Genomic DNA, 18264 nt, shown 5'->3' with positions numbered 1-18264 from the left:
ACGCTGTGATCAGACCCCATAGGGGCGATTTATTGGAAGCGCCAATGAGGAACAACGGGAATTCCCTGGCCCTCAGCTTGGTCCCGCCTGCACACACCACCGCCCTCGGGAAGCGCTGCTCTTCCCGGCGGCAAAGCCAACAAACATTTTTTCCTCCGTCCGTCAAAACTCTTCTCCGAAAGCCTCTGTTCTCCCGCGCTTCTCCTCCTGCAGCATCCTCCTCCTCGCGTTCTTCGCATCCCTCCCCGGGCCCGTGGCTCCGCTGCTCCCCGGCGCTCCGGCAATGAATAGAATGGATGCGATTAATGTAATCGATGTGAGCCTCGCCGGGCGGCCCGGGGCGCCGGGGGCTCAGGCCAGCGCCGGCCGTGCCAGCACCATCAGACGCTGCAGCTGCTCGTAGGACACGAACATCACCACGTTCCAGGAGCCCAGCCGCAGGAAGGACGGGACGAAGCTGTGCCGGCACAAGCGGGGCTCAGGGGACGTGCGAGGACATCCCCAGAGCGGGGATCCCCCAGATCCTGCCCGCGGGTCGGGGTGTTTGGGGCTCCGTGCCGCGGCCCGGGCAGTGACCGCAGCCGGTTCGCAGGAGCTGAACTCACCCCTTGTAGAGGCCGGCGGGGCCGTCCTGCATGAGCAGGGCCAGCAGGCAGCTCAGGGCATTGCGGTACTGCCCGGGGCTGGCGTTCATGTACCGCGTCTTCACCACGTCCACCGGCGACGCCACCACCGTGGCACAGAACCCGGCGCCGAAGGCGGCCACGAAGTGGCACGGGACGTTGTCTGAGGGTGGGCAGAGTCGGGGCTTGGACGCTGCAGGGACAGGGGTGGCGCCCGGCCGTGTCCCCTCCCTGTGCCGTGCTCACCTGTCATGAGCTGCGCCCGCAGCAGCGCGTCCTTGAGCAGGTCGTAGGTGACGAGCTCGCCGCAGTTGATGATGGCATTGCGGGCGATGTTGGGCAGCGTCCCTGGGGGAAGGAGGGTGGTGGCGTTGGGACCGCTGCTCACAGCCCCGACTGGAGCATCCTGGGCAGGTGCCCCAGCCCGGCTGCCCCCGTCCTTCTGCCCTTCCTCATCGTCATTTCCATCCCTTTCCCAGGCCAATCCCTTGCCCAGGCGCACCTCTCCAGAGCCCGCGCACGCCCTCCTCCCTGGCGATGGTGCGGTAGGCATCCACGGTGCCGCTGTAGCGCCGAGGGCTGTCCCACTGGGCCCCGCTGGCCTGGAACCGCACCTTGACAACGTCGGTGGGCTGGGCGCAGGCCACAGCCACGGCGCCCGTGGTGCAGCCGGCCAGGAGCCGCGTAGCCATGCTTGTGTCTGCAGAAGACGGGTATCGGGACTCCCGGCCCCTCAGGGACACCCAGCCCCACAGGGACCCCGGGGTGAGCGGCCTGTGGTGCTGCACAGGGGCATCTCGGGGAGCTGTGCCCCCAGGGTGAGTTCCTCTCTGGAAAGGGCAGTGCCTCAGGAAGGGGGTGCACAGGGAATTCGGGGACACTCACTCTCAGCGCCCTTGGGCGTGTAGAGCTGCTTCACAGAGTCGTAGAGGCCGATGCGGATGGAGGCGAAGCTCATCTGGCGCTGCAGCCCGGCGGCCAGCCCGCTGTAGAGGCTGCGCGCTCCCTCCGTCCTCACCATGGTGCTCAGCGTGCCCAGAACGCCCCGGTACTCCACTGAGCTGACCGTGCGGGGGATCCTCACCTCGCCCTGGATCTGTGGGTGCCCACTGTGTCACCCCACCCTCTGCTCCCCGCCAGGTGTGCCCAGCTCCGGGTGGGGCAGTCCCAGGTCAGGTTGCTCCCTCTGCCCGGGGTTTGGATCGTACCTGCAGGCGCACCTTGGCCGTGTCCAGGGGGAAGGTGCACAGGTCGGCGATGCAGCCCGCCATCCCCGCGCTCACGAACTTCACGGTGGCCGGCGGGGGCACCTCGGGGGGCTTCAGACCCACCATGGTGGCACAGGGGCTGGAAGGAGAGGAGGGTTTGTGGGGGAGCCGGCAGGGTGCGTCAGGACAGGGCTTCACGTGGCTGTCCTATTCGGCGACCGAGGTGACGATGGTGTGCCGTGGTGGCTCTTGGTGCCTTTGGTTAGTCCCAAAATCCATATCCTGCCCTGTCTGCTCCCTTCTACCGCAGGGAAACTGAGGCACGGGGCTTGCTCAGCATGGGATCACCAATGCCCACCCTTCCCCATCCCACCCCAGCCACACAGGGGATGCTGGGTGAGATCATCTCCCCCGAGTGACCTGCCCAAGCCACGTCCCTCCGTGCCCTCACCGTGGGGACCTCGGTGTTCCAGCTCCTGCCTTGCACAGGCAGTGCCTGAGAGCCGGCCTCTGGCCCCACCCTTATATAGCACCCAGGGCATTTCAGCAGCCAGGATCGGGTGACAGGAAAACAGTGTCCCCCTGGTGGCATTTCACTTGATGGCACTGGGTCACCTGGCACCCCAGTGAGGTGGCTGCCTCAGCCCTCTGCCCCCTCCCGGGGCTCAGGCATGGGGAGGGGGGCCCTGCCCAGACCCCCTGCATTGCACTGTGGAGGAATGTTGGTTTTTACCCTAAAACACTCTGGGAAGGACGAGATGCAGAAAACCCTCACCCCAAAGCTTACCAAGTGGTTTGGGGGCAGCGCAGCACTGAGCTCTTTGTGCAGGGCAGGCTGGATCCCTTTGCCCAACACAAACCATGAACCTCAATCCATCCCAGAGAGCTGCTGAGCTCCCAGCAGGATTGCCCCTGCATGGTGGAACGCGTTCCCAAGCTCCCATGGAGCTGGGGCTGGGTGAGCACCTTGGGGTGTAATCCATCACCAAATCCATGGCACCCTCAGAGTGTGGATGGGCACTAGGGCTGGGCTCAGGACAGGAGGGCTGGAGGCCAAGGTGGAGTGAGAAAAGGCCCCTTTCCCTCCTTTTTTAAAAACTCAGTGTGTTTAACCCTTGGTGCTCGTTAGCCCCACATGCAGAAGGGTCCCTCAGGATGTGCTCTGAGCCTCCACACTCACACCTGAGCTCACTGTGCACAAGGTCCTGACACCTGGAGCCACCTTTGCCCCATCCCTCGGGCTCCAGACCAAAGCTGCCTGGCACCAACACCCCTCTCCAGCTGGCTCCTGCCTTGTTTTTCCTGCCCGGCTCCAGGGCTGACCCAAAGCTGAAAGGAAAACGTGTTTACCTCATGCCCAAGAAACAGCTCGGGGTCAGTGCTGTGACCTCCTCTATGGCAGTCAGCCCAGCCCAGCTGGCAGCCTGCCCGAGGCTTTTTTGGGATGCCACCAGGAGAAAGCAGCCTGCACGTCACTCCTGTCCTTCCAGGGGACACTGGGTGCCTTTGCCTTCCATCCCCACCAGCAAGGGCAGGGGAAGGGGCCACAAGCACAAGGCAAGCTGTGCCAGCAGTGACTGACGCGTTCAGGGTGTCCCTGGGAAAAACAATGCTGCAGAAGTGGGAGAAAAAAGGGAATGCTGATCCTTTGGCTGCTGAAATCCTGAATTCCAGACGTGGCTTGAAAAGCAGCTCAGATTGGAAGTGACTTGGCCCACATGGGGCTGTGCTGCAGGGTGACACTCGACTCCTTGGCAAAGCCCTGCTCTTTCCATGTGCCCCTGGCCACCCCAGCTTCCAGCAGCATTTCTCTGACCTGGAGCTCATGTGGGAGAGACTCCTGTCTACTGTTGAGGAAAGGTTCCTGCCCTGTCATAGGGACACTTTGCACAGGCTGACAAGAAAACTGGAATTTTATTGAAACAAACACTGGAGAGAGCAGTACAAAAATAACTGAGCTCTGCTGGCATCAAAGTCTGTTCTCTGAAAGGTGTACAAAAATAATTTAAATATAAATATAAAAGTCTCATCTTTCTAGTCACCCTCTTTTGTACACCCACCAGATTTTATGTGCCCTCGGTCTGTGTTCACACAAGCACTTTGGGCACCTGAGGAAACAGAGAATTGTGCTGCCCACCAACTATTTTTGAAAGGGCTATTTGACAGGAATAAATCCTAAAACTGGACTAGTTGGAGAGCAGATAACAGGTTATGGGTTACCCACAGGGGTGTGTCTCACTGGGGACCTGCCCCTACAGGACACAGCTCCCTGTGGGTGCCACAGGCTTTAAGCCCTTCTAAACAGGGGACTCCAATTAACAAGCCAATGAGGCAAACTAAAAGCAGAGCCTGAAGGCTGTGGCCTCCACTCCCCTTCCCTGGGGGGCTCTGCCTTTGCCCGTGCCTGGTGAGGAAGCTGTGCTGTGCAGGGTCTCTGGGCAGCACTATTCCTTCGTGGAGAGCTGAGCAGAGAAGATCCTGGCGATCCTCTTGGCCTCCTCCTGCGAGAGCTGCGGGCTGGGCCTGGGCCGAGCCGCTCTCCGGTAGGGAATCCCTGCAGGCACCGCTCCGCTCCTGCCCTGGGGAGAGAGGCACCAGGGTCAGAGCTCTGCCTTCAGTCGTGGCAAACCACAGGGCTGGGCAGAGGGTGGCAAGGTGGATACACAGGAAAACCACCCCAAGGAGAAAGAGATGATCTGAACCCAGAATGGGGCTCTGGTGTGTGACCTTGTGGGTGCCCACCCCTGGCCAAAGCCTCCCCGCACAAAGCCAAAGGAATGCCAGTGCTGTAGTCACTGGGACCTGACTGCATTTTGGCTTTCCATTATTGTTTTACTTTATCATTTCCAGAACCCTGAAGACCAAATATCACAGAGGAGAGGCAATGCTCTGTCAACAACAAATCCTAAGCCTGCTGACAGGACAAGGCAGAGAAGGGGTTTAAACTAAAAGAGGAGAGATTTAGATTAGATATTGGGAAGAAATTCTTCCCTATGAGGGTGATGAAGCCCTGGCACAGGGTGCCCAGAGAAGCTGTGGCTGCCCCTGGATCCCTAAAAGTGCCCAAAGCCAGGCTGAATGGGGCTTGGAGCACCTGGAAGCCATGGCAAGGGATGGGGCTGGATCAGCTTTAAGGTCCCTCCCAGCCCAAACCACCAATGTGATTCCATGATAAATGGATGGGCCAGGCTCAGGTGCCTGCAGGGACCCCAAGGCAGCAGCCCAGGAGAGGAAAAGCCCTGGCTTAACCAGTATCATCTCCTCTGTGCCCTGCCAGCAGCCTGGCTGTGTCCCTGGTGCTCCTGAGTAATTTCAGCACACAAAAAACCACAACTCCCCCCAGCTAGTTTGGAGCTGGGCTGTGCCTGTGGAGCACTGAGCAAAGCAATCCTGCTTCAGGAGCCTTTAAGGGAGGAAGCTGGGGGGCCAGGAATGTCTTTTGGAAAACTGATCTGCCAAGCTGGCCTTTCACCTACATCCCTGGGCTGTCTCCCTGAGCCTTGGAAAGGTCTCCTGAGGTGCCCAGCTCCCTCCCAAGAAATGGCACCAGGACCCTGCTGTGGTGCACTTTGAGATGCACTGTCTGGAGAGGGAAATGGCTTTTTCAGGAATAGGAGAGTCCTTGTGTTTGGTAACCCGTGCATTACAGCCTGCAGGTAAAATACTTTAAACCACTTCCCCTTCTTATTGCACTGAAATAACAGACATGATTATGAGGAGAACTCTTGCTTTGCTCTTCCTAACAATTCTCCAGGATCAATTTCCTAAACCAAAATACAAGGAGCCAAGAGAGATTAAATGCAGACCTGGCCACAGAAGAAGCTTAAAAACCAGCAGAACGAGCTGCTTGCTGGGCAAAGCACCTCCCCTGGACAGGGCTGTCCAGAGACAGGACAGCAGCTCATTGGTCCCATGCTGTTTTCTGCCCAGCTGTCCAAGGAACAGCCCAACGGTCAGGAGTGGCTGGAGAGGGGCAGTGAGCAGGCTCTGGGCTGATCCCTGAGCTCTGCACAGCATCTGAAAGCATCTCTCTAGGAAACTCCCCCAGTCTGCCAACTAACCCCTTTTCAAAGGTGCATGAAACTGCATTTCCTGCCTCCCACTGCTCCCCTTTCCCATATCCCACGTGTCCTGCAAAGCCAGGGATGGAGAGCCAGCAGCTCCTATTTCCAATGTAAGGAACAGAACCAAGAATGGTTTGGGTGGGGAAGGACCTTAGAGCCCATCCAGTGCCACCCCTGCCATGGCAGGGACACCTTCCACTGCCCCAGGCTGCTCCAAGCCCTGTCCAGCCTGGCCTTGGGCACTGCCAGGGATCCAGGGGCAGCCACAGCTGCTCTGGGCACCTGTGCCAGGGCCTGCCCACTCTCAGAGTCAAAAATTCCATCCTAACATCTAATATCCCTAAAATGCTCAAGAGAAACAGCACCAGGACCCTGCGGGCAAAACACTTTAAAACACTTCCTGTTCTTACTGGGCTCCAGGCTGAGCCCCTTCCCAGCTCCCTCAGCCCCTCCTGGTGCTCCAGCCCCTTCCCCAGCTCCCTTGCTCTTTTTTTGGACATCAAACCTTCCTCCGACCCACCTCACAGGCAGATTCTGGCTGCCAGTCTGATCCTGCTGCATAGTTTCCAGAGCACACATCTGAGATGTCGTGTTTACAGCACTCCTCAGCCCAGGAACAGGCTCAGGCCAGTGCCCATCCCAGGTGTCCTCCTGTCTGTCTGTCAGCTCCAAGTGCCTGGGGCTCAGCCAGGAAGCACACGTGTTCCTTGGGAAGATGCAGGAGGAAAGGGCACACGTGTGCCGCGGGTCACGCTGCACTCTGCTCCCTGCAGGAATGGCACTGGAGCCAGCCAGGGATTACTGAGTGCCTGAGGCTGGGCTAGAGCAGATCCATGAGTTACACATGGATCCACGGTGCGGGGCACGGCCTCTCCCAAGGTCAGGGAATTCCAGGCTTGGGGGCAGAGGACGTTTCAGCCCTGTGGCTCAGTGGGTTTGTGCCCAGGGATGGAGGGTGAACAGATCTGTATTAACAGGCCACAACCCACCCTGGCACTGCCACCTGATCCTGCTTTCCAGCAAGGAAATCACAAAGATCCAGCAGGTCAAGAAGAAACAACACAACCAAGAAAGGATTTTTCTGGCTGCTGCTGCCGTTGGCATTTTTGGATAAATGCTGTTTTTGTGAATCTGCCCAAGGCTGTGTTATTTCTAATTCACACTGAAGGTAAGTCTATGTATACACAAATATGAATTATTCTGAGTAAAACTGGTTTCCATGTAAGTTTCTTATCCTGTTGGAATATTCCTAGAGGTAAGGCAGGAAAAATATCACTGCATTTGGAGAGGGACTTAGCCAAGGGCCTGGAGTGCCAGGACAAGGGGAATGGCTTCCCACTGCCAGAGGGCAAGGCTAGATGGGATACTGGGAAGAAATTCCTCCCTGTGAGGGTGGGCAGGCCCTGGCACAGGGTGCCCAGAGCAGCTGTGGCTGCCCCTGGATCCCTGCAAGTGTCCAAGGCCAGGCTGGACAGGGCTCGGAGCACCTGGGACGCTGGAAGGTGTCCCTGCCTATGGCAGGGGGTGGGACAAGAGGATCTTGAGGTTCTTTCCCACTCAAACCATTCTGGGATTCTGGCATTTTATGGAAGAGTTTATCCATGCTCTGATTTTTCAAACCTATCCTCTAAGCCCCAGTGTGTGGAAGAAAGAGCCGGGAAGAACCCCAAGAATGGGAAGCATTAGTTTGATGTCATGGAGAAAAGAAGGAAAAAACAAAGAGGCTTTGTGAGGCTCTACAAAACTCTGATCCCTGGGAGGTGTCACAGCATCCAGGCTGAGCCTGACCTGCTGCAGCCTGACCTCAGGGCCCTGTGCTCTCTCAGCAGGAGCTGGGATAATGCTTCTGTCCCAAATGCTGCCAGCCCCTGTGCTCGGGCTGCCCAGCTCCACAGCTCAGCACTGCTGTGTCACTCCAGGAAGGAGCTGGGAGAGCAGGAGCCAGAGCAGCCAGGGAGAGGTGGCAGGGCCCTGGAAGGCCAGCAGGGACGTCTGCCAGCTGCCAAGTGAGACAGGGCCCTGCTGTGACCAGAGCACAGCTCGGGTGTCAGCCTGTTTGCTGACCTGTGCACAACCAAACCACAGCCACATTTAGAAGCTGATGTCCCTAACTAAAAAAAAAAACTATGAGGAAGCATTTTTTTCTGAACTCTATGTATTGGCAGCAGTGAAAAACTGGTTCTTCACAGAGGGAATGTGATGAACAAGGCACAACCAAATCCTGTCTCACACATCCCACAAGTGCTGCAGCAAAGGATTAGTATCAGCCAATCCTCAAATTAAGTGCTTTAAGACCAAAATATCCTAATAGTGCCTTGCTAACATTTTACCTAATTAGTAATAATTTGCAGGGCTGTAGTCCCAGCCGCTCAGCTCAGAGCTGCAGAGAGGGAATTCAAGGAAAGCTGGTATTAGTATTAAACCAGAGGTTTCTGTGACTTCAGAGCTGTCAGAGCCTGAGTCTGTTTTGATTCATCAGGCAATCTGTTCCCAGTGACATAAATGTCCCTTGAAGTGTTTGTTTCAGAGGTCACACAGAGAGGAAGAAAAGCATCACCCTATCTGGGAGTGGTAAACAAACAGCCCAGCTGCTGCACACCCAGATCCACACAGAGCTGGGGCTGGAAAAGGATCAGGAATTCCAGAATGGTTTGGGCGGGAAGGGACCTTAAAGCTTAGCTCATTATCTTGTCCCATGAGCAGGAACACCTTCCACTGTCCCAGGCTGCTCCAAGCCCCATCCAGCTTGGCCTGGAACATTTCCAGGGATCCAGGGGCAGCCACAGCTTCTCTGGGCACCCTCTGCCAGGGCCTCTCCACCCTCACAGGGAAAAACTTCCCAATATCCAATCCAAATCTCCCCTCTTTTAGTTTAAAATTGTTTCCCCGTATCCCATCACTATATGCCTGTGTAAAAAGTCTCTTTTTATACCCCCTCTTTATGAACTGAAATTAAGATAAATATGTAGATGTTGGAGCGACAAACCTCTGACAGTAAATAAGCCCTTATGAACATTTAAAAAAAGCAAAACCTCAGCAATCCACAGCTTTCCTGCAGGAGGAACAACCACTCAAGCCATTCTACTGCTCCCTGGGTCACAGAACCACCACAAGATCCCTCTCCAGAAACCCCCTCCTGCTGCAAACTCCCTCATTTCATCCTGATCTAAAAGAGATAATCTGAAGTTTGTCAATCACAGGTTAAAACTCTCAGAACCAGGCATGTCACCTCACACTAAAGCACAAGGAAGTGCAGAGTGAGCACCTGCCACTCCCACTGACCTGATGGAGCAGCATTTCCTGAGCATGCTGGTTGATACAAAGGCATAAAGGACCACAGAGAACACAGCCATGGATGTTAAAACCATCCTCACGGAGAGGAGAGCTGTCAGGAACATTCCCCTGACACTGCTGGAAGCCATCACATCTAAGCTGAGTGCTGGCAGGCAAAGGAAGGGAGAACTTTTGTTCCTGCTTCAAGGAATGGACTAAGCTGGACAATAAAGGCAAGGACATCCCATACTCACTTTTGGAGGTGAGGAAGGATGGGAAGACGTGCAGAGCAGTCTCATGGAGGCTTCCATCTCCTGGGGTGGAAGGAAGAAGTTGGGAACAACCACAGGATCAGATCTGAGCACAGCTGTTGAGGAACAACCTTTGGCAGTACGCAGTTGCACAGAGGTCCAGGTGTGGAAAAAGCCTCAGCTGTTAACAGGTCCCAGTAAATTTCATTTGTTTTGATCAATATTCCACTCTTCTGAACACTTGGTTCTCTCACCTGGGCTTGCAGAGCATGGGACACTGAGTCACTTTAAAACAACACCTCACAAATTGGCAGAGGACTTCATCCTGCAAAGATTCCAGCACTCAATTCAAGATTTGTAATTTGTGCAAGAAACATTAGGAAGTATTTTAAAAGCAAAATAAAGCATGTGTCTTTTGATACGGGAGAGACACAAGAGCTCTAACACATGGGGGAAAATAACGCGGAGAGAAAATGCAACAAGACATGGGAACTACCCAAAATAAAGTGACTCTCACAAATCACAAAATTTGTTGGCTGCAAGTTTCAAGAAAGTCATCACTACAGTGTGTGAAACAGTGTAATGGGGTCCTTCAACGCCCTCCCAGATCTCCAGCCTGGATTCATTTCCCAGGGAAGAGTTTCACACAGCACATTTCTCTGTCCTGAGGCCAGGGAGACTCTAACTAAGCAGCAGAGTCACCGAATGCAAGAGTGTTTAAGAAAACATTTCAGTAAAGGATACAAGGTGACTTTTTGTTTGATGGGGTTTTCTGAGCCTTCCACTGCGTCCTCACTGCTGTCATCAGGGAAGCTCTCACTGTTTCTTTCCGAGCCAGCTTGGGCTGATACACTCTGAGCACAGTTCTCATCAGAACCACTGCCTGCCTTGCCTCGATGATCCCCATTTACAGCCTCAGCATCCTCCTCTTCCACTCTCTCAGTGCCTTTTTCATTGCTCAAACCCATGTCTGCTGGGGATGGCAGCAGCTCCTTGGAGCCTGCATGGAGCTCCACACTTTCCTTTATGGTCTGGAAGTCTCCTGCTGCTGTTCCTGTGCTGCTGTGGAAGCCCTGGAGGTCTCCTGCTGCTGCTCCTGTGCTGCTGTGGAAGCTCTGGAGGTCTCCTGCTGCTGTTCCTGTGCTGCTGTTCCCTCTCTGGAGGTCTCCTGCTGCTGCTCCTGTGCTGCTGTGGAAGCCCTGGAGGTCTCCTGCAGCTCCCCAGGGGCTGTTCCCACCCACACTGGGGCTCACGGGTGGGCTCAGGGTGCTGAGCAGGCCCTGGCTGTCCCCTTGCAGCATGCTGGACAAGGTGCTGCTGTTCCCTCTCTGGAAACACCCCACATCTATGGAATGCTGCCCTTCTGGCCTGGGCTCCAGCGGCTGCAGCTCAGCCCCCTGCCCTGTTTCGGAGATGATGCTGGACCAGGGGCTCGTCCTGTCTGTCATGGTGGTAATTTCATTCAGAGTTCGTGGTTCTATTACATCTTCTTCATACTCCTCCTCACTGTGAGGCTGGGTGGCAAAAGCACCTTCGTTTTCCTGGCCAAAAGGATGCTCATCCTCAGGGACAATGGGGCCGAGGAGCTGGTGCAACATGTGTCTCCCAAACACGGCTCTGCCGGCAGGGCACGGCTGCTGCGTGTCCCTGGGAACGCTGGGCACAGCTGGCACCTCCAGCTGGCCCTCAGGAGCTGCAGGGCTGCCTCCTCCCTGCTGCCAGCCGGGCACAGCCCAGGCACCCCGCTTCCTGCTGCTCTCCTGGTGCTCCCCAGAAGCTGCCTTGCTGTTCTTAGTTATGGTCTGCAAGTCTGCTTAACAGAAAAGAGCATCAGTGAATGCATGGAGCAACAATTCAGCTTAAGTCTGAGTTATGTGGGGTTTGGGCACAAAGTCCCAGGTGTAAGGATGGCTGGGAGCTGAACCTGCATAGCCTTGCAAACATGTGAGCCTGTTCTGCTCTGCCACCCACTGACAAGGCCAGGAGAACAGAAATGCTAAGGGAAAAACAGAAGCATTCAGGATGAAATTAATGGGAACTTTTACAAATTCTTTAAAAAGCCACATCACTTATTTTTGCTCCCCGGTGAGCAGATCCGGTTCACTGCTTGCATCCTCTGAGAATTGAATTCACCAGTGTTAGGTAAAGTGACCAACTGTTCTGAGGCAAGTTCTGATCCAAGGGAACACTGGGGGACATTTGGAAAGGGAGAAGGAAGAGTCTGGAACAGACTGTAGAGGAAAGCACGTAAAAAAAGCAGTAAAAACAATTGCTAAGGATGAGAAAGGACATAGAAAGAGCAAAACCTTGGAGAATAAAGAGCAGGAAAAAAAGACAAGATCAAAGTGGCAGAAGAATGGTAAATTCTGGCATAAGAGGGATGTACCTTTCATCTCTTGGAAATGCTGCTTCCCTGCAGGAAGCCTGGGCAGGAAAAGCATGGAATAGCTTTCCAACTGGCAGCAACTGTAGCTCTGGGCTCCAGTTTATTCTCTGCTCTGGTAAGTTATTTAAAAGCACCAGCAGGGATTGGATTTCCTTGTCACTTTGCTACTCACAGCAACAACTCACCATTGATGAGGCTGCTGACCTGGGACACCAACTGACTGGATTTTTCCAAGAGATGGCAGCCTTTGGGATCCCCTTCTCTGCCCATGGAGCCCTGACGGTCACTCTCCCGCTCCTCATGGCCTGGTCTGGAGGTGCTGAAGTCGGGAAAAGACCTGGTCAGCTTCTCACTGAAGTACCTCTGAACCTCATCCAGCTCACTCAAGTTCTTCCTGCAAGCAGTGGTAAGAAATTGGGTCAGAGGGGGAAAATAAGCCTGCGGCAGCTGGGTTTAAACTGGGTCATTCTAGCCAACAACAGGTAAATACGCAGATAAATGATTAAAGGTTTTTAAAAAAAGCAGATCGGTAGGCAAGTGTTGAGGGTGCTCTAAGTGAGAGGATAACACTCCAGAACAAATCCTGACTTGGCTGTGAAACCTGGGCTGGAAGCTAAAAAAAGAACTAGTTCTAAACTTACTTAATCAAAGGAGTTGGATTTGAGATGACCTTCCAAGAAAAGTCATAAAGTCAAGGATATTACTTGACTTGTGGCTGAGCTTGATAAAAATCTAAGGACTGCTTTGTATAAAAGATCTAGGGATTCTGAGATACATTGCTTGTGGTAGGGATGAAATACCCCAGGAAGTATCTTTCATTCCTGTATTCCTAGAGATAATAAACACTAATCTTCGAAATTTATACCTCATTTTAACCTAGAATCCAGTCAGGAGAACAGTGAGGGGTTACAGGAGTTACCTGAGCACAGTGAGGGGTTACAGGGGTTACCTGAGCACTGCAGGGGTTACCTGAGCACGGTGAGGGGTTACAGGAGTTACCTGAGCACGGTGAGGGGTTACCTGAGCACGGTGAGGGGTTACCTGAGCACAGTGAGGGGTTACAGGGGTTACCTGAGCACAGTGAGGGGTTACAGGGGTTACCTGAGCGCGGTGAGCAGCGCGGCGCGCGAGGCCAGCGGTGCCGTGTCCCTCCGGGTGGTGTGGCACGCGTTCCCATTCCTGTCCTCCTGCTGCAGGGATCCCTGGAATCTCCGTGGGCTCCCCTCTGCCCGCTGCAGGGACTCGTGGAAGCGGCGCACGTTCTGCATGTGCTCCTCGTGCCGGGGGGGCTGTGTGCCAGCGGGGCCCATCCTGCTGGAAACAACCCAAAATCCAGCCTGGAACCCCTCACTGTGCAAAGTCTGCCACCTGAGAACAGCCTGTGTCCTGAAATCCACTAAAGAGCCACCCATGGGTGAAACGAGTTCCTCCAAATGTGCACAGGAATGGCATTTGCTGCCTCAGGTTTATGCCAAAGTCAAGGTAACAGTGGGGCTGGCAGGCAGCTCCCAAGCCCGTTGTTCAGAGCCCAGAGAGGTGGCACCCAGTCCCTCCAAACTTCAAAGACACATATGGGAAGAGGATCATCTCTGCAGGCTAAACAAAGAAATAATAAACTAAGACACTCTGGCTCATCTGAAGGGACAGAAAGCAGGAATTGCTGCAGGATGTCTGACAGTCCTGCTCCTGTAACATGCAATATTGCAGCGTTTCACCAGCTGCCATTCACTGGTCATGGGCAGAAATTAGGGCAAAATAAAGGGGAGGCATCAGGAATACTCTATCTAATTTACACTTACTAAAAATAAAACCAAATACAGACACAACCCTCATTCTTATCAGGGCCTGGAGAAAGTACCTGCCAGCTTTAACAAGGGCACCTTTTTACCAACGGTAAATAAATTATGATTTATTTATTTACCATTTACCAATGGCAAATAAATCCTTCTGTACCAGGGTGCAAATCAGGAAGTATCAATGACAAGAAAAAGAACATCTGGGCTGTGCCAAAAGGAACCTGTCCCAGGACTGCTTCCTCCTGCACCTCTTTCTCACTGGGAAAGGCAATGCCCACTAATTTTTAAGCCCAAACACAGTGGGCACACTTTGACAGGGTGTACCATTTCTCCAGTAGAGCCAATTTGCTTTAGAGAGGCATTTCTGAGACCTGAAAATAACCAAAAAGTTGTCAGCCTCTCTGCCTGAGGACTTACTGCTCTCGAGCAGGAACGCTGACTTCCTTTGACAAGGAGTTCAACATCTGCTTGGACAAGTGTGCAGAATTACTGGGACATGCTGGAAAGCTGACCTTCACCTGGGATGGACAGGAAAAAGGAACACTCTGCGTGAGTCTTTCACAATAAGAAAATAAGAGAAATCAAAGTATTACCCTGCTGATCCTAACAAAACCTCAGGCTTTCTAAAGAGCTTTAAATTTTCAAATGATTTCCCAGCACTGAGCCAAAGTACTATTTCACAACACTTTCATTTCAGACACTTTTGCTAACTCTCTCCATGCTATCAGAGAGTAAAGTGATGTAAAGTAAGATAAAGGCTGCCTTACAGGTCTATAACACACCAAAGCATATCCGGGGAGTTTAGAGAATAGAGAAAAACCCAGTAAAAAAGGCAAATATCCCAGAAAAACAGATTCTTGCCAAATCAGATGTTTCCTAACCAACGAAAAGTTGAATCTACTGTATGTTTTTGGGTACCAGCTGTCACCCAAAGCAGCCAACAGATCTAAGCCATGCTCCCAGACATCCAAATGCACAGAATAGTCTCCTAAAGAAAATGAAGCAACCACAGAGTGAAGCCAAGGGGATGCTCATGACCTGCTTGAGGTGCTGTAACTAGCACTGGCCAGCAGCTACCATGGAAACCTGGAGCAGAATTCCTGAGGAATTAGGTGGTTTTTAAGCAGACTGGTCCATGAGGGCGCTGTGAATTGTCTCAGGAGCCCAGAGTGCTGGGTGTCAGCAATGCAGTGAGGTGTGAGGGGGCAGGAGATGGAGGAACGTACGGCAGAGCTCTCCGGCTGGCCGCGGGCCCTGGCCTGCCGCTCCTCCCTCAGGCTGCTGATGCTCTGCAGAGGGGACACGGCCACCTTGATCTGCCCCCGGCACTGCCCGCTGAAGTCGGTGATGTTGTACCAGCCACACACCAGCTGGAAGCCCGAGAGCAGCGGGGAGAGATCCACGGCCGCAAACCCGATCACGCGCTCCGACTCTGGGGAGGAAGGACACGAGCACACTGACATCAGTCATTTCAGGAACGCTAAAACACAGCCCTGGAAACATGGCCCGGAGGCGCACAACATCCTGTCCAACAGGGGAACACTGTCTGGATGACCTGGGTTTTGTTCAGCTAAAAATGTCCCTGCAGAGCAGAGAAAGCCCAGGGCAGGGAGAGGGACGGGCAGGAGAAGCACTGTGAGCGCACAGTGCTCTGCGTACACAGGAAGGTTATTCTGGAAGCAAAACCAAACAGCACGAGAAGGAAGCAGGTAAGAATTTCTTTCAGCAGGAAAATCCAACCTCTAAAGCACTGTTACAATAAAACCAGAGAGAATACAGATGAACTAAATCTTGCAAGATGATTAATGGGGGACAGGAGGATGCCAAGGGCCCGGAAATGAACAGGTATTTATCTCTAGCATTCTTCTTGTACAGGGCAAAAGATGGCATTACAATTCTACTACCCTATTCACTTAATAGAATTTCTTTTCCTTGCATGAAATACAAGGACCCTAAGGAAGGGGATGCAGAAAACACACTCCTCTTAGTACTGCACCACAAACTTTACCTGCTTTATGCCATACTTTGAAGACCAAGGTTTGCTGTGGATCTAGGAGAAGCTCTTTGGATAATCTGTTAGGAATAAAAACCATAATATTTCATGCAAAGCAGGAAAAAGCAGTAAAATGCTTCTGAGGTTGTCAGTGCCATTTTATCTACCCAGACAAACCAGTTTCCTTCTGTACTGATGGGGACAGGAACAAAACAAACCCCAAATTACTGAGCCTCAATGTAACACATCTCTACATAGTCTGGGCTTCTGCTTATTCAACAACTATTTCCCTCTCCTCACTCTTGCTGTACATTTAAAAGATAGGACAAAGAAATTGTGAGGGAACAGAAATATAGAAACAGTTTATTTCATGATTTGATAACACAGTGACAGCAAAGCACTGGGGCTTATGGTGCAAAGCTGTAATGTTAGAAGTTCAGTGCTGGAAATAAAAAATAAACACATGTAAAAATGAAGTGTTAAATGTAGAACAGTTTTTAGGTTCTTTGAAGGGGCTCAGATTTAAAACACTGGAGGAGACACTAGATTGGATCACACAGGTTAATTCCTGAATACTGCCATGTATGACTTGATCTGCTGAGGTTCCTTGAAGCAGTCAATTAATCTTTTTTCATTTAGGCTCAGATATCCAGGTCTGAGCTAAAAACCCCCAAACCTCATGTCTTTTCCACACCTGCCTGGCTGCCAGATGTGGAGTGTGAACCCCATCTCTCACCTTGCCTGCTGCTGGAAGTCCCAGACTGGTGAGTCTGTATTTCCCACCACTGGCGTGGTGACTGGAGCCTCTGCCCCAGCCACAGCAAAGGACACGCAGCTGCTGGGGGCTGCCACCTCACGCTCTGTCAGGGGACTTCCTGAAATTACACAGAATGAAATACAGATTTTTTCATTAATAACGACAACAACAACAAAACCTAAAGGCAGTTCAGCAATTAAGATCACACAGCTGGCAAAGAAATCAAACTAGAAACAGGCATATTCAAGGCAGAAACAGAAAATTCATTTGTCCAAGGTCATATAAGAAGTCAGAAGTAAAGCTAGGAATACAACCCGGCTCCTGAGGACCCTGTTCCAGTGCTTGAGCTACTCTCCATGCTGCAAGACAAAAATATATAAATATTTCTGCTTTATATCATCAAAAACTTTGCAATAACAAAATTGCACCAGTTTTTCAAAGACTATGGATTCCAGAAGATTCTAGAATGATTATAAAAATGCATCTACAGGGCTCAGATTCTTTTAGAATTACATACCCTTAAATCATGGCTTGCATTTGACTCTTAGCTGTGTTGTCAGGGGAAGAAAAGCTGAGTACAGTGAGACAGCTTTACAAATTTATTATGTCCTAATTTGCAGGAGTCTGTGACAGGGGCATCTTGGCGTTCAGTTATTCAGTCAGTGCTTAACCTGGAGTTCAGCTATTCAGACAGTGCCTAATACAGAATTTGGCTGTCATCTCTAACAGGCAGCATTAAGTTATTTATATTTTGGAGTTTATTCAGGAGGACAGGCTGTGTAGTTCAGCCTCCTGCTTCCCCTGTACTTACACAGTGATCGGGGCTGCAACACCACGAAGCCAAGTTAAAAATCCCTCCCTGCCATTCACTGTGCTGGAGCAGGAACAGATCTCAGAGGGAAACAAAGAATCAGAAAACAAAGAAAGAGAAAAGAAAGGCAGGAAAGAGAGAAAAGGGAGTGTATGTGTGAGGTGTTACCTTTTAAACTTAGATGCATTGCTCTCTCCACAAGGATATTGACAGCAACTGTGTTTTCCAGAAACACCATGTCCTCTTCCTGTGGCTGGCCATTGGTGATCCCTGAACCTTCAACATCCACCTGCTGTTTGTCAGAGAGCTGCTGGCCCCGAGCAGGGCTGTCCCCTGTGCCTCCACCTTCGCTGCTGCTGCTGCTGCTGCTGCCCTGCTCAGCACAGGGAGCTCTGGGCAGGGCAGGGGCACTGGGAGCGACGCTGACGTGGACGCGCACGGCGGCTCCTGCCAGGTCTGCAGCATTGCACCTGAACAGGGGGTAAACACCTGCAGGAGAGGGCACAGACAGCCAGGAACTGAGCCACGGGAACAGCAGGAGCTCAGAGAGCTGCCACAGCTCCTGCCAGGTCTGCAGCATTGCACCTGAACAGGGGGTAAACACCTGCAGGAGAGGGCACAGACAGCCAGGAACTGAGCCACGGGAACAGCAGGAGCCTGGAGAGCAGCTGCTGCAGCTCATTCCTGCAGAGACCTCACACAAGCCCAGCAGAATGAATTTTGATTCCCAGTGTAATTTCTATGTGAGTGTCACCCAGAAGCACAAGCCTGGAAACATTAAAGACCATGACCAATCCCCCAAATTTGGTACACCTTCATTTTCCCCCAGTCACTCAGATTAGGGCACATCAGCTTCCTGAGAGCCCTGGGAACAGCGACTCTGCATAATTTTAGATACGCATATGGAGAACACAACATATACCCTGCATAAAAATTTGTTTTAACTCTTGTAGTGTACCTAAAAGAAAAGCCTATCAGTCCACAAAGCTGATGAGTACCATGTAGATGACAGAAGCCATAAACTAAAACACAAGTTCCACCTCATGGAGGGGGCAGAGCCCTGGAACAGCTGCCCAGGGAGGGCCTGCAGTCTCCATCTCTG

At 52.6% G+C, this 18264-nt stretch overlaps 2 protein-coding genes and 1 long non-coding RNA gene across 3 annotated transcripts in view; 1 reads left to right on the top strand and 2 right to left on the bottom strand.

The window, feature by feature from the left end:
- Positions 1–18: 18 nt before the first annotated feature.
- On the bottom strand, positions 19–2341 carry LOC134414957 (putative mitochondrial transporter UCP3). Its single transcript, XM_063150275.1, has 7 exons — positions 2283–2341; positions 1832–1970; positions 1509–1719; positions 1126–1323; positions 870–971; positions 606–786; positions 19–457 (listed from the first exon to the last, which is right to left on the bottom strand). Exons 2-7 carry the CDS (start codon positions 1955–1957, stop codon positions 352–354), a joined length of 924 nt encoding a protein of 307 aa, XP_063006345.1. The 5' UTR covers positions 1958–1970; positions 2283–2341; the 3' UTR covers positions 19–351.
- A 1385-nt stretch (positions 2342–3726) lies between these two features.
- The window catches only part of C2CD3 (C2 domain containing 3 centriole elongation regulator), a 36624-nt gene continuing 22086 nt past the window's right edge, over positions 3727–18264 (bottom strand). Inside the window, 11 exon segments of the mRNA XM_063150276.1 lie at positions 3727–4201; positions 4204–4405; positions 9423–9525; positions 10164–11229; positions 11991–12199; positions 12907–13119; positions 14019–14119; positions 14828–15033; positions 15610–15674; positions 16331–16469; positions 17331–17651. Of these exon segments, the coding sequence (XP_063006346.1) occupies positions 4119–4201; positions 4204–4405; positions 9423–9525; positions 10164–11229; positions 11991–12199; positions 12907–13119; positions 14019–14119; positions 14828–15033; positions 15610–15674; positions 16331–16469; positions 17331–17651 (2708 nt within the window). The 3' untranslated portion in view covers positions 3727–4118.
- Positions 12076–17525, top strand: LOC134414959 (uncharacterized). The gene is made up of 3 exons (XR_010026891.1): positions 12076–12211; positions 13002–15310; positions 17392–17525. It is a non-coding gene; the product is annotated as an uncharacterized LOC134414959 (long non-coding RNA).

The sequence above is a fragment of the Melospiza melodia genome, chromosome 2 (genome assembly GCF_035770615.1).
Source record: "Melospiza melodia melodia isolate bMelMel2 chromosome 2, bMelMel2.pri, whole genome shotgun sequence".
Lineage (NCBI taxonomy): Eukaryota > Metazoa > Chordata > Aves > Passeriformes > Passerellidae > Melospiza > Melospiza melodia.
This window is presented reverse-complemented; position numbering and strand designations above follow the sequence as displayed.